This window comes from Nematostella vectensis, chromosome 3 (genome assembly GCF_932526225.1).
Source record: "Nematostella vectensis chromosome 3, jaNemVect1.1, whole genome shotgun sequence".
Classification (NCBI taxonomy): Eukaryota; Metazoa; Cnidaria; class Anthozoa; order Actiniaria; family Edwardsiidae; genus Nematostella; species Nematostella vectensis.
The window spans coordinates 18,290,329-18,305,716 of NC_064036.1; the positions used below are offsets into that span (position 1 = coordinate 18,290,329).

General features: G+C 39.2%; 1 protein-coding gene and 1 long non-coding RNA gene across 4 annotated transcripts; one reads left to right on the forward strand and one right to left on the reverse strand.

Moving 5' to 3' along the window:
- Positions 1–239: 239 nt before the first annotated feature.
- Positions 240–5,645, reverse strand: LOC116616264. Of its 3 annotated transcripts, none has more exons than XM_048725560.1 (4): positions 4,957–5,495; positions 1,253–1,396; positions 920–1,037; positions 240–434 (listed from the first exon to the last, which is right to left on the reverse strand). In XM_048725560.1, exons 1-4 carry the CDS (start codon positions 5,031–5,033, stop codon positions 336–338), a joined length of 438 nt encoding a protein of 145 aa, XP_048581517.1. In that variant the 5' UTR covers positions 5,034–5,495; the 3' UTR covers positions 240–335. The 3 variants fall into 3 exon arrangements, 2 of the variants coding, with proteins under 2 accessions (XP_048581517.1, XP_048581516.1); XM_048725559.1 differs by having other exon boundaries at positions 1,238–1,396; positions 4,957–5,494; XR_004295277.2 differs by lacking the exons at positions 1,253–1,396; positions 4,957–5,495 and adding an exon at positions 5,509–5,645.
- A 499-nt stretch (positions 5,646–6,144) lies between these two features.
- Positions 6,145–7,585, forward strand: LOC5509348. The gene is made up of 2 exons (XR_004295268.2): positions 6,145–6,584; positions 7,161–7,585. It is a non-coding gene; the product is annotated as an uncharacterized LOC5509348 (long non-coding RNA).
- The last annotated feature ends 7,803 nt before the right edge of the window (positions 7,586–15,388 follow it).

Here is a 15,388-nt window from a genome sequence, read left to right on the forward strand (position 1 = left end):
AAACGGAGTGGTGACATCATAAAAAAAACTACTGAGAGAAGAAGACTAGGGACGAGAAGTATCGCGAATGCTGAGAGCTTTCCGCCATATTTGGTCGAGCTCTAAAATACATCTGTGCGTATGTCATCTTTCCAATAAAAGATGATCAGTATAAAATGAGGTTGTCCGGATTGTGTAGTTCCAGAAAATATCCATACCCTCCCCCCAACATTGAATGGATAATGGATGATAATCGATAATATGGATAAACACATTGTTTATTCCACAAAAATATAACATATATTGAGAACATCTACCCCCGTATACCCTTAGTTCTGTAAAAGCATAATCTAAAGTTATTTAACGGATGTCTGATTCTTGGAATCTTGGTCTTCGTTCTCGTAAGGGCTAGGGTATTTAAAGGCCTCGTCGATAGCAAGTTGACGATCTCGTATCTGAAAAAAAGAAATCATTATATGTATTTGCTTGATAAGGATGTTTTTTTTTTTTATAGTTATCGTCTATTTAGTATGGCGCTGCTTGTCCTTACAAAACCTGAGGGTTATGTCAGACGAAAAGAAGCAAAACATTGAAAGAGCGGTGTTTTCATTGAAATATAAGACACAGTGTTTGGTAATTTTCGGGGTATTTTCACCTATCAGTATTTGATAGAGTTATTTCTAATCTTTTTTGGAATTTCCGATGGGCATTCCTTTCTTAATGGGATGAGGATTCTATCTCTTTCGGGGATAACACAGACACCATAACATCGTATTGAATAATAAAGGATAATGCAACATAAGTACTGAGATCACACAGCTACGAGATCACAAGAGACAAGGAATACAATAGATAAAAACTTGTATAACTTCATGTGACAGATTATACAATGCAAGCGATAAGAACTCGTATAACTACACAAGTGACGAAAACTACCGACCTCCTGCGCATGCCGCTGTCGCCCACCAAGTTGTCTTTTGCACCATTCAGGTTTTCGTCTTTGCCATTGGATACATATATTTTTTGCCTCTTGAGCCTCTGCACTTGCATTCACATTCCTGGCGACAGAAGAACACACTAACAAGGAGAGCACCAGCACAGCTATTGAGGAGACTTTAAGCTTCATGCTGACTCAGTGTATTTGCTAGCGTGTTGTGCGCTGTTTTATATCTGCAGTGATAATGAGAGCACTCGCCCTGTTGCCATGACCCCACCCATAGAGATAAAAAAGAAATAAACGAGGAGACCCAACGCTCACTTGTGGTTACTTAACATTTCCCGGACGTTTCTCCGATTGAAGTGTAATTTGCCTGATGCACGCTGAGCAGGCAGACGGGCGTTAAGTCTTATCAGAGTTACTTGTTTATCGCCGTCTATGGCAGCCGTTATACAATAGAACATTTCCGTAATCTTGCATCTGAAAGTGAAAAGTAGCAACTAATAGGTATAAACAGTAAACGAGTAAATGCGACCGGATCTGACTTGTGTTGCTGGGCTGCTATTATGCCCTCACGAGACACTATTTTAATCAGTGGTAGATTCCGGTAATTCTATTTTACAACAAAACCAAACATGCTGAAAGGCCCATTTGCTAGTTCCTTGATTACTTCACCGTACTCAATGCTTTCTTGTGTTTTGAAAATGGAACATCTTTTTTAAATATGTTGAGATTATTTTGTTCAATCAAAAATTCCGGAAAACAGAAATCTCTTCCCTTTTTTAAACTAATATACGACTACAAAAGAAGGACGGAAATGTACCCTTTTTGCATTTTGCAATGAAAACGAGAACGCACGAAAATTAGTTATACTTTTTATACCTTAGGCATGATTCAGTGAAAGGACAAACGAGGTATAAACGTTTGTCTAGCGGACAAAGGGGCTCAACCCCATGCTGGTCACGGGATGCAGCCACCACAGGGATCCCGATATTTATGATGTCATATTTTGTTTATAGTGTCGACAGACTAGAGTATGTAGAGATGGTAACTGTGCTGTTGAAGTAAGGCTAGGAGAAGTGATCAATGGGGAAAGGCCCAAACCCCGGTAGGAAAAATATCGATCTGATTTGAAAGAGGAAATAAATAATTTCTGCCTATTCTACACAATTGCTTGGAGCAGTTTTCAATTTCTGAAGTTTTTGGAGCTCTAAATAAGATAAGAAAAAATTATAGATAAAACATGAACATCTGGGATCCTTATGGGGTTGCACCCCCCCCCCCCCCCCTGGCCACCATCTTGAACCCCATTTGTGTCATAGGCAACTTTGCCCAAGTTTGGCTGATCAGTGATGTAACGTTGTTACGTCAACGACAATTAATACCAACATCAACTCGGGCATCATGTGGTATAGCCCCCTTCGTCCCATAGAAAAAAGTTTATCTTTTTTTGTCCTCCCTAAATCACGCGTACGCTCGAAAAAGGTACGAAATTTCTGTTCTATTGATTTTTTGTTGAGATTAAGTAACAACTTTTTTTCCTCAGAACGGTTTATTTTCATCAAATGTAATAACTCCATGCTAGTAGAATCAATATCGCGAAATGTTTTATGACAATCCTGTATCTTAGACATCTTTTATTCCTGATGCTGCACCTTTAAAAGTCGTTAAAATAACCATCAGTTTTTTTGTGAATGCAAAGGTGATAATACAGGCGCGTAAGGGCGCGCATCCCCCCCCCCCCCCCCCTACCACTTGGTGGCGAAAAAGTGGGCAATTTTTTATTAAAGAATCTTTAAATACTATGCTTTTTCTCTAGAAGTCCTATGACTGCGCACCCCCCCCCCCCCCCTCCCCTCAGCCAATCCTGGGTATGCGCCTGATAATATCCACAACATTTAGAACAAAATATATTGATTTCGATCGGAGGACGACTTCTTCTTTGTACAAACTATCAAATAACAATATTCAAACACCGCTTTTGTCACTTCCAAGACCATAAGTGGCCGCCGTATATAGCTTGATCTAAGGTCAATATACGACGGTTATCACTACAGTATAGTATGAAAACAGTACACTGAAGTTCATTATGAATACAGACTTCATTCGCCGTTCGCCACAAGAGCACAATGGGAAGTTCTAGGGGACTACGGCGACAGCTTGGAGATTCGACCGTAAAAAAAGGTACCTTCACGCTAAGCGCTTTAGATAACAAGAGTTAATACCTTCATAGAGACAAATAAAGCTTTCGCGAACACAGATTGTAGCGCACACGTCCCCGCCCCCTGCCGTTGCCCTTGCTGATAAAACTCTCTAATAGGTTTAAGTAAACAGTAAAAAAATCCCATTTGTTATCGCTCATTAAGTCGTTACGTTAATGGTTTGATAAATGCTATGCTCCCTTCAGTAGGACTCATTCGTTGGCGCTGGCGCCAGCATGAGACGCCAGGACTGCGCCGCTGGTTCCCGGGTTTTTCTTAGCTACGTGTGTTTACTTTACACTGCCTTAGCTATCCCATCTCGCAACTTTCTTTTCTACTTTATCCCAACCTCTGGTTTTCCGTGTAATCGTTGTTCCTGTCTTTATGTTAAAAAGCTGTCAATGTAACTGTTATATGTCGTACCCACTTTTGTTGTTGTTGCTGTTGGCTGCAGAAGCAGCATTAGCGGCAGCAGTAGTAGTATTAGTAGTAGTAGTAGTAGTAGTAGTAGTAGTAGTAGTAGTAGTGGTGAGAGTAGTAGTAGTAGTAGTAGTAGTGGTAGCAGCAGTAGTAGTAGCAGTAGTAGTAAAATCATAATTTTACACTTTCAACTCCCCATGGCTTCGGCCTCTAAGTGAAATCCCACTAAATATTGTGAGAGCATGGTCTTAGAGGGCGTATAGGCACATTAATACACAAGCAGAAGTAACGATAGATGTGTGTTAGGAGAGCGGGACAATCGGGGATAAATACATACACATAACCTGGAGGGTAACATAAATCAAGCCATGTTGTGGGGAGTTGGACACCTTACAAACACGCGTCCTATGCATCAGGGACACGCGTCACGAACACGCTTCACGAACACGCGTCACGAACACGCGTCACAAACATACATAAGGAATACGCGTCACGAACACGGGTCACGCACACGAGTTCCGAACACGCGTTCCGAACACGCTTCACGAATTTGCATCAGGGACACGCGTCACAAACACACTTCACGAACAGGCATCTTGAGCATCATACGATAATTTCGTTATCTTTGAGAATCTTTCTAAAGCCACAGGGATGGATCCAGGCCTAACGTTGACTGATTCCAAATGGTCACGGACCAATCAAAGGGGGGGGGGGGGGGGGGGGGTATAGGGGCATGCCCAACAGAAAATTTATGAAATTATGTGTTTGAAGCATGCAATCTGCAGAATGCATTTGGCATTTTAGGGATTTATATAGTCAGATAATAAATTCAAGTTTCAGCGGTGCTTTATTAAACTTATGGTCATTTAAAACTGAGTGACTTCATTCATCGATTAGTCAGTTAATAAATACACTATTCTTACCTAATTCAACCAAATTCGTGTTCTTGAAAGTGTGGCGAGGCAAGTACCAGTTATTCTCTTCGAATACCCTTGGCAATATCCAAATGGTGTGATTGTAATATATAAAAAACAACCTCCCCTTGCATTATAACTTAGCTTGTGCCACACAGACAGCAACTCGTACCAATAATTGACTCCATGACCTCTCAATTCTAAGCAATTTTACGGTGCATTATCCCATCTAGTTGCTGATCTATTGGCACTTCTCCTCTTTGCATGTTTCTTCTAGATTCATCCATTCGAGGCACCGAAAATTCGTGTACTGGTCAATTTTGCTCGTGCGGTATCTTACGCTAATGTCGAAAGTACAAGAGGTGATTTAACTAGCCTATTTACCTTACTAAAATAACAGCCGAAAATCTTCCCAAATAAAACACAGGGCAAACAGAAATGCCATTAACATACTAAAAATACACTGTCCGGGGGTTTTGCTAAAAACATTATGTATTTCACTTACGAAGGCGACCACTTTCCATTGCCATTACTCATAGAGAATTCGGAAGAGCTATCGTCCGGTCGCCACACTTTCATCATTAATTCCAACTTCTAGGGATCTGAATTCGATGAAATTCTACACCATAATCAAAAGGATAACACTCCTTCTTTCGGCAGACAGGCTCTTTACGAGAAACGTCTGCATTTTGTGAAGCCATGCTTTGCTTTTTATTTCAAGATTTCGGTTCGAGAGATGTGTACAAGAGATCACACGCTAAAGCAAGCAAAGGCCTCGAATCAGTCTAAAGTCCAAAGAATCAGTTGAATCAGTCTAGATCCAGCCCTGAGCCATTTATTTAAACAATTTTAAATTATAACGTTTCTTTCGTGAATCAAATGTTGTGATTTGGGTGAAAAACATGCGCAACATACTCTAAATTCGTCTAAATTCGCTGTTGATTCTTTGGGTCTTGATAAAACTGCTCTAGAAGTTATTTCTCCTCGGGACATGCATTACTTGAAGACGTTTGGCACAATGGAATTAGCAACCACAAATAAATCTTTAGAGACTCACCGTTATCTTGATCCTGACACAACCCGCCCAGCACTTAGACGACAAAGAGATGGCGAACTTGCTGCGATTACTGCGTTTCTCCATGTTCTAGGAGCTCTCGCCAGCGAATTCCAACAGCTTATTTGTCTTCTGGCTTACGTCATTCAAAATGCTTTAAGCTTTTTTTATTGGAGAATACTTAAATAATTTCCAACTCCCCGTAAGTGCTGACCAATCAAAATTCCGCCTTTGAGTGACGGAAGCCAGAAATCAGTTTAGCAGCTGGAAATTATTATCAAGAGCTGGAAGAGTATTAAAATTCGCAGTAAAAAAATAAAATTTAGCAGATCTCACCCTTTTAGACATATCATGATAGCACACCTTTGTAAAAGCATGTTATGGTTTGAAGTAATTGTTTGCATTGAGTTGTATTACAGAAAACTAAAATAAAAAAAACACTCTCAATACTTTGCGTACATAAGAAATTCGCTGTCGGTTCACTAAGATAAAGGAAGAAGCAGTTTACATCTTATCAGGTCTTCCTATCTCCATACAACAGTGGGGATGATTTATTAAGATGCACTATACGACAAATTTAACTGGCATTTTACATTTTTTTTTCTTATTCACATTAGCAATGACTGAGAATCTATTTTACCAAAACACAATTATTGGACGCAGCGACCACTTTTTTGCGTCACGATAAATCTCTATTCATTTCACATGCCAAAAGGCGGTCGACTGTAGGCAAAATCACCCCCAATAAGTAAGGACTTTAGATGAGATAAATACCTTTACCACGCCATCCGAGAAAGCAAATGTAAGATAAGATTCTACGCAGCACGTTTAACCTTACAACATCTTAAGCTTAATGCGACTTAGAAACAGCTGATGTTAGTAACAACATGAACCGGTCGCTGGTTCTTTTTGCCTTTCTGAGCTCTTTTGTTTTGGTAGTTCATATGCAGAATGCAGAAAAAGCATTGCGCGCAAGGGGAGAGGCAATTTCTGAAGAAGAGAGCCGTTCTGTGTTTGCCAGGAACTACTGCATGATTTGGGCCCGACACAAGCGCTGCTTTAAACCCAGATCGAGACAGGTATTTCACGTACGCTAAACTTTATAAGAAAGTGTTTTCAATTCTACATTTTGCATTTTTGTAAGTTGTTATGACTGTAGTGGCTAGAACTTTTCCTACGAAGCTGTCAGCACTACGATCACACGCACTCTACAGACCTTTTTTTCGTTTCTGTAGCTCCTTGCTATAGTCTTAATTAAATTAGTATATAAAACTCGGGATCCTCGCAAAAACAAGCGATTTGATTGATTTGATTTGATTGGTTGAGAAACTCGGGATAAAATGCAATATATACCCCCTAGGGGGTGTATCTGCGCCCCGAAATCAAGCAAAATGGCAGGTGTAACAGCCGATTTGCAAGTGTTTCCGAAATGAAAAATGCTCTAAAGCTCGTTTTATATACTAAAACAATTATACCATTTCCATTTCGGCGAATAGATATTTCGCCACTATCCACCTCAATGGAAATGGGATAATTGTTAAATATCTATTAGACACGGTCCAGTGGTTTTCTTTTTGCCCAACGCTCATATCGTTATTACCACCACCGTCTTTTACACTAGTTTATTTAGGCGATTTCTCCTTTACCAATTTCAGAAACAAAGCGTTCGAGACTTTGACAAAAAGAAAGAAGATAAGATTCGCCAAGAACAGGAAGTATTGACTGACGAAAACGCTGTGATCGATGGCTTTCCCAAATATAGAAGAAAACGATCATAGTGACGAATGCTAGCATAATAGAAAAATTAGCAAACAAAGATATCCACATTAGCCTATAAATGGCAGGTGTTTTATGACGATAGAGATTGTGAGGGTTTAGTAAACTCCACCTGGTTGAGTAAAGTAAAATGAGCAAAGAACATGGCAGACTTTTTTGGGAAGTGGAGCATTTTATGATTTGCTATAAAAAACAGCGGCTTCTAATGGCGGCCTTCTTGGAGGACTCAGCGAAAAGCGAAACGCACCCATATCCAAACAAAACATCTCATTAGTGCTAGAAATAAAAAAAAAGATTAAATCCATTAAAGAATGCGTGGATTTTAATTTATAGAATCTTTATTTTAGTATGAATGATTACTCCAAGCCGAGCCTATTATCGTTATTATCTCGAGATAAATGATTACTTCAAGGTAAGCCTATTATCATTATTATCTCGAGATAACCGTCGAGCCAGCGTTTAAATGACAAGGTAGCAGGTTCTTCCCCTCGAAAAATTCAAAGTGGCGTCACTTTCAAGATAAGAAAGACCCTGAGGGAAACTGAACCACGTGACCAGCTAGCAAGGGATGAGATGTACAGCATTGTTGTTGACATTGCTATTTAGCTTGTCTACACCACGCATGCGTGGACCACCCAGCTGCCCAGTTCGTCTGTATTCTTTCTGGTAATACCACTGACAAAAAAGTGCCAGTTCGTCTGTAGTCTTTCTAGTTCAATACCACTGAGAAATAAAGTGCCAGTTCGTCTGTAGTCTTTCTAGTTCAATGCCACTGAGAAATAAAGTGCCAGTTCGTCTGTAGTCTTTCAAGTTCAATACCACTGAGAAATAAAGTGCCAGTTCGTCTGTAGTCTTTCTAGCTCAATACCACTGAGAAATAAAGTGCCAGTTCGTCTGTAGTCTTTCTGGTTCAATACCACTGAGAAATAAAGTGCCAGGTCGTCTGTAGTCTTTCTGGTAATACCACTGAGAAATAAAGTGCCAGTTCGTCTGTAGTCTTTCTGGTAATACCACTGAGAAATAAAGTGCCAGTTCGTCTGTAGTCTTTCTAGTTCAATACCACTGAGAAAAAAGGGCCGTTCGTCTGTAGTCTTTCTAGTTCAATACCACTAAAAAATAAAGTGCAAGTTCGTCTGTAGTCTTTCTAGTAATACCACTGAGAAATAAAGTGCCAGTTCGTCTGTAGTCTTTCTAGTTCCATACCACTGAGAAATATAGTGCCAGTTCGTCTGTAGTCTTTCTATCAATACCACTGAGAAATAAAGTGTCAGTTCGTCTGTAATCTTTCAAGTAATACCACTGAGAAATAAAGTGCCAGTTCGTCTGTAGTCTTTCTACGTCTGAAGTCTTTCTAGTTCAATACCACTGAGAAATAAAGTGCCAGTTCGTCTGTAGTCTTTCTAGTAATACCACTGAGAAATAAAGTGCCAGTTCTTCTGTAGTCTTTCTAGTTCAATACCACTAAGAAAAAAAGTGCCAGTTCGTCTGTAGTCTTTCTAGTTCAATACCACTGAGAAATAAAGTGCCAGTTCGTCTGTAGTCTTTCTAGTTCAATGCCACTGAGAAATAAAGTGCCAGTTCGTCTGTAGTCTTTCTAGTTCAATGCCACTGAGAAATAAAGTGCCAGTTCGTCTGTAGTCTTTCTAGTTCAATACCACTGAGAAATAAAGTGCCAGTTCGTCTGTAGTCTTTCTAGTAATACCACTGAGAAATAAAGTGCCAGTTCTTCTGTAGTCTTTCTAGTTCAATACCACTGAGAAATAAAGTGCCAGTTCGTCTGTAGTCTTTCTAGTTTAATACCACTGAGAAATAAAGTGCCAGTTCGTCTGTAGTCTTTCTACGTCTGTAGTCTTTCTATTAATACCACTGAAAAATAAAGTGCCAGTTCGTCTGTAGTCTTTCTAGTTAAATACCACTGAGAAATAAAGTGCCAGTTCGTCTGTAGTCTTTCTACGTCTGTAGTCTTTCTATTAATACCACTGAGAAATAAAGTGCCAGGTCGTCTGTAGTCTTTCTGGTAATACCACTGAGAAATAAAGTGCCAGTTCGTCTGTAGTCTTTCTAGTAATACCACTGAGAAATAAAGTGCCAGTTCGTCTGTAGTCTTTCTGTAATACCACTGAAAAATAAAGTGCCAGTTCGTCTGTAGTCTTTCTAGTAATACCACTGAGAAATAAAGTGCCAGTTCGTCTGTAGTCTTTCTAGTAATACCACTGAAAAATAAAGTGCCAGTTCGTCTGTAGTCGTTCTAGTAATACCACTGAGAAATAAAGTGCCAGTTCGTCTGTAGTCTTTCTAGTAATACCACTGAGAAATAAAGTGCCAGTTCGTCTGTAGTCTTTCTGTAATACCACTGAAAAATAAAGTGCCAGTTCGTCTGTAGTCTTTTTAGTAATACCACTGAGAAATATAGTGCTAGTTCGTCTGTAGTCTTTCTGGTAATACCACTGAAAAATAAAGTGCCAGTTCGTCTGTAGTCTTTCTAGTAATACCACTGAGAAATAAAGTGCCAGTTCGTCTGTAGTCTTTCTAGTAATACCACTGAGAAATAAAGTGCCAGTTCGTCTGTAGTCTTTCTAGTAATACCACTGAAAAATAAAGTGCCAGTTCGTCTGTAGTCGTTCTAGTAATACCACTGAGAAATAAAGTGCCAGTTCGTCTGTAGTCTTTCTAGTAATACCACTGAGAAATAAAGTGCCAGTTCGTCTGTAGTCTTTCTGTAATACCACTGAAAAATAAAGTGCCAGTTCGTCTGTAGTCTTTTTAGTAATACCACTGAGAAATATAGTGCTAGTTCGTCTGTAGTCTTTCTGGTAATACCACTGAAAAATAAAGTGCCAGTTCGTCTGTAGTCTTTCTAGTAATACAACTGAGAAATAAAGTGCCAGTTCTTCTGTAGTCTTTCTGGTAATACCACTGAAAAATAAAGTGCCAGTTCGTCTGTAGTCTTTCTAGTAATACCACTGAGAAACAAAGTGCCAGTTTGTCTGTATTCTTTCTGGTAATACCACTGGGAAATAAAGTGCCAGTTCGTCTGTAGTCTTTCTAGTAATACCACTGAAAAATAAAGTGCCAGTTCGTCTGTAGTCTTTCTAGTTCAATACCACTGAAAAATAAAGTGCTAGTTAGTTCTGTAGTCTTTCTAGTTCAATACCACTGAGAAAAAAGGGCCAGTTCGTCTGTAGTCTTTCTAGTTCAATACCACTGAGAAATAAAGTGCCAGTTCGTCTGTAGTCTTTCTAGCTCAATACCACTGAGAAATAAAGTGCCAGTTCGTCTGTAGTCTTTCTAGTTCCATACCACTGAGAAATATAGTGCCAGTTCGTCTGTAGTCTTTCTATTAATACCACTGAGAAATAAAGTGTCAGTTCGTCTTTAATCTTTCAAGTAATACCACTGAGAAATAAAGTGCCAGTTCGTCTGTAGTCTTTCTGGTTCAATACCACTGAGAAATAAAGTGCCAGTTCGTCTGTAGTCTTTCTGGTAATACCACTGAGAAATAAAGTGCCAGTTCGTCTGTAGTCTTTCTAGTTCAATACCACTGAGAAAAAAGGGCCAGTTCGTCTGTAGTCTTTCTAGTTCAATACCACTAAAAAATAAAGAGCCAGTTCGTCTGTAGTCTTTCTAGTAATACCACTGAGAAATAAAGTGCCAGTTCGTCTGTAGTCTTTCTAGTAATACCACTGAGAAATAAAGTGCCAGTTCGTCTGTAGTCTTTCTAGTTCCATACCACTGAGAAATATAGTGCCAGTTCGTCTGTAGTCTTTCTATTAATACCACTGAGAAATAAAGTGCCAGTTCGTCTGTAGTCTTTCAAGTAATACCACTGAGAAATAAAGTGCCAGTTCGTCTGTAGTCTTTCTACGTCTGTAGTCTTTCTAGTTCAATACCACTGAGAAATAAAGTGCCAGTTCTTCTGTAGTCTTTCTAGTTCAATACCACTGAGAAATAAAGTGCCAGTTCGTCTGTAGTCTTTCTAGTTCAATACCACTGAGAAATAAAGTGCCAGTTCGTCTGTAGTCTTTCTAGTAATACCACTGAGAAATAAAGTGCCAGTTCGTCTGTAGTCTTTCTACGTCTGTAGTCTTTCTATTAATACCACTGAAAAATAAAGTGCCAGTTCGTCTGTAGTCTTTCTAGTTAAATACCACTGAGAAATAAAGTGCCAGTTCGTCTGTAGTCTTTCTACGTCTGTAGTCTTTCTATTAATACCACTGAAAAATAAAGTGCCAGTTCGTCTGTAGTCTTTCTAGTTAAATACCACTGAGAAATAAAGTGCCAGTTCGTCTGTAGTCTTTCTAGTAATACCACTGAGAAATAAAGTGCCAGTTCGTCTGTAGTCTTTCTATTAATACCACTGAGAAATAAAGTGCCAGGTCGTCTGTAGTCTTTCTGGTAATACCACTGAGAAATAAAGTGCCAGTTCGTCTGTAGTCTTTCTGGTAATACCACTGAGAAATAAAGTGCCAGTTCGTCTGTAGTCTTTCTATTAATACCACTGAGAAATAAAGTGCCAGGTCGTCTGTAGTCTTTCTGGTAATACCACTGAGAAATAAAGTGCCAGTTCGTCTGTAGTCTTTCTGGTAATACCACTGAGAAATAAAGTGCCAGTTCGTCTGTAGTCTTTCTGGTAATACCACTGAGAAATAAAGTGCCAGTTCTTCTGTAGTCTTTCTAGCGGAGCCAGCGCGGCCGCAGGCCGCGCGCGGAGCTCCATAGGTATAGAAATATGGTATAGCTATGCGACTTGGTTTTGTGGTCATCGCGCGGGTATCCTGTGGTGTCACAATCCATCCATCCAGTCAATTCCGCAACTCCCAGGCCCCCTCGGTCTTACGTTTTTACGTATTTTATTTTTTTACCGCCATCAGAGTTCGTATGTTCATAGCAAAAAAGGCAGATTGAAAATAGTATTTAATGAGAAAATATGCGAACTCAAATGGGCTGAAATCTTTGAGGAACCGTTTGGTCTGAAGTACGAGCCGATAGTAAAATTTACCCGAGTGTTCGTGAATCCCGTCCGTTGCAGCAGCAAAAAGAGGACTACTTAGAGGCTCTACACTACCATTCTAATAATATTCCTTCACGTCTATATCTATGGAGATCTGTACAGGACCCGAAATGATCCCAGGACCCGAAACGATCCCAGGACCCGAAATGATCCCCAAAAGTACCCCAACTGATCCTCGGACCTGGAACGATACCGAGGAGTCCCCTAAATCAACCCCAAGGAATTGCGGTAATGGACAAAGGGATAGCAGAAGAAATACTTGCAATTCTTGAAGAATAATTAAGGGTTATCAGCGACTCGATTTCTAATAATAATAATAATAATAATAATAATAATAATAATCTTTATTGCCTTAGATAAATCAACATGTCTAAGTTTACAAAATGTAGGAGAAACCGATTATAAGTAAATGCGCTACATCAATTATATGTCACTATATTTAAAGACAAGCCTATTGACAAAAGTATTTTTGAATCGCTCTGAGTGAACCCTAGGATAAATCACATTTCTTTTTCTGAGGTTGTATTTTTGGTCTTTTTTCTTAGGCAGGATTTTGCTCAGTGGATATTCAGGTTGATCTAAGCGAGTACGATAAATCTTCTTATCTGCCTCCTCTAGAAGTTTACGGATGTTTACAAACAACGTGACTTAAAAATATTAAATTCCTATACAATACTTCTATTTATTACATTGCCCAGCGTTAAACCCATAAACAGAGTCTAAAACAAATACACAACTTTTAATTGCTACTGAAAGAAATACAGCATATATAAACATAGCACAGCTTTGCTCAGATCAACCAAACTTTTGACCCTCCATCACACTCTAAACAGTTTGCGGTTCCGACACATGACTCTGACACTATAAATCTCATTTCCGGTAAACATCACCCCTAAAAATTAATATTCATTCGACAACCAAACATGTATATCACCACGAAATACTTGTTCACACTAGCGAATATTTACCGACAAATTTTAGGCAGCCGGTTTGGCCGAGAAGATGGAATGACAAAAGCACACTGAGTAATACACTCGAACAACCCTTCTACTACCGATGCAAAATATTAAGAGGATGTGGCTTTTGTTGAAAGCAATATTAGTTTTGAATTTCCTCATGTAGTCGTGCGTACACCCCGGCATGATCTCATGATATGATAGGTCTTTCATTCACCGAAAACAAACATGCCAAAAAAAAAACTTTAAAACATTTCGCTTCCTATGAAAAGCAGCATGTCCTATCTGTAAAGACTTGCTTTTATGGCTTGTTATGTAAAAAATTATTTATCAACGCCGGGTTCTTCAAATTACTATCACAAAGAATTGTAAGTTGACCCCAATTTCTGACTCAAACACTTTATTCCCCCCCCCCCCCCCCCCCCGAAGTCGTATATTAAAATCTTAATACTATAGTTTTAGTTAATGTAAATTTCCTTTTAATAACACAAACAAAGCTAAATGTTTCATATGTTTTTAAAACTGAAAGCCAATCCTTACACATTCCTTTAGTTGTCCATTTGTAATTCCTTGGGTTTCATTTCGGGGACTCTTGGGGATCGTTTCGGGTCCCGGGATCAGTTGGGGAACTTTAGGGGATCATTTCGGGTCCTGCGATCGTTTCGGGTCCTGGGATCATTTCGGGTCCTGTACAGATCTATAAGGAGATCCTGAGAAAAGGGGCCTTGGATTGATGTATGTTTTCAGCTATAAAAGTAATTCACTTGTGTCGACGAGCAGAAAGTCGACAACTTCACAGTTTACAACAAAAAGCGGACACAACCACGCAAGCGACAAACAGAAAGCGACAAAAAACACTGCCAAGGTGAGTTTTGAACGACGGTTTGTATTGAGAATATCACAGTTATTTTTCTTTTATTGTTGTGCTTTTATAATGCTGAAGGCTGGGAGGCATGAGAATAGGCAAATGTCTTAAAGATAATAAAGTAGGGGATTTCTTACTTTGATACAGCAGTAAAACATTTTTTCTATCAACCTAAAGATAATGAGAAAAGGGGAAATGTTAGGAGGGCGCTCAACCAAGTTGTTGCATTACTGATGAGTTTTTTTTATCAAAGCTATAGTCCAATTTCTTCCTTTTCTCTCTCTCTCTCTCTCTCTCTCTCTCTCTCTCTCTCTCTCTCTCTCTCTCTCTCTCTCTCTCTCTTGACTATTGATATTATTTGCTGTTTCCTCTCTGCACCCTAAATAAATTAAAATAGGTAATAGGTTTGAAATTAATTTAATTTTGGAGTAGCATTAGCATATGTGGATCCATGGTTTCTATAAAAAAAGCAGGCCATCATATCCTACAGGGTTGGTTCACCAATGTCTAATGCATGACTAGAGGTATGTTTGTGAATTTTAATTTCCTTAGTGATGGAGTATCACCAGTAATAAGTGATATATTAATCTTCCATATGGCACCTGAAGTGTATCTAACTGTATCATTCTATCTTTGGAATGCTGTTGCATCCATCATTTGTTTCTTTGAAAGGGCAAAGCTGGTCAGAATGTAGCACATTAATGAAACTTCTATCAAGGGAAGGGTTTTTTATTAAAGCAAGGTCCGGGGGGGGGACTCTCCAGAAAGATAGACGGGGGTGCTTGACCTATCTTTTATGGTATAATATTCTTACCAACTTCTATCTCTTAGGGTGTGTTTTAGGATTTTTCCGATTCTGCTATCTTTTAGGGGTTTTCATGCCCGTGGAGGAGTATTTTTCCGATTCTGCTATCTTTTAGGGTGTCTCACGCTAAGTGGTGGCCCAATCGCTTGAAATGTATTTTACAATAAACCACAATAAACCAGTCAACTGATCAGTTAATACTTTCGACTTTATTGTCGGTAACATAACAATATAGGATCCGTCAGCAAATTAATGCTTCCTTTTTTATTGTTTTCAGTGTATCTTTTCACCCCAAAATCGTTACGAAGGTAAAATAATAACGAACATTTTTGGGCCGAATCCCCCCCTTGGCAAAAAGCTAGATCCGCCCCTGGACTACAGTATGGCATCTAAATCTTTGGAATGCTGTTTCATCCTTGATATATTCTTCACAAGGTCAAAGCTTGTTAGAATGGTGTTTTGATAAAACC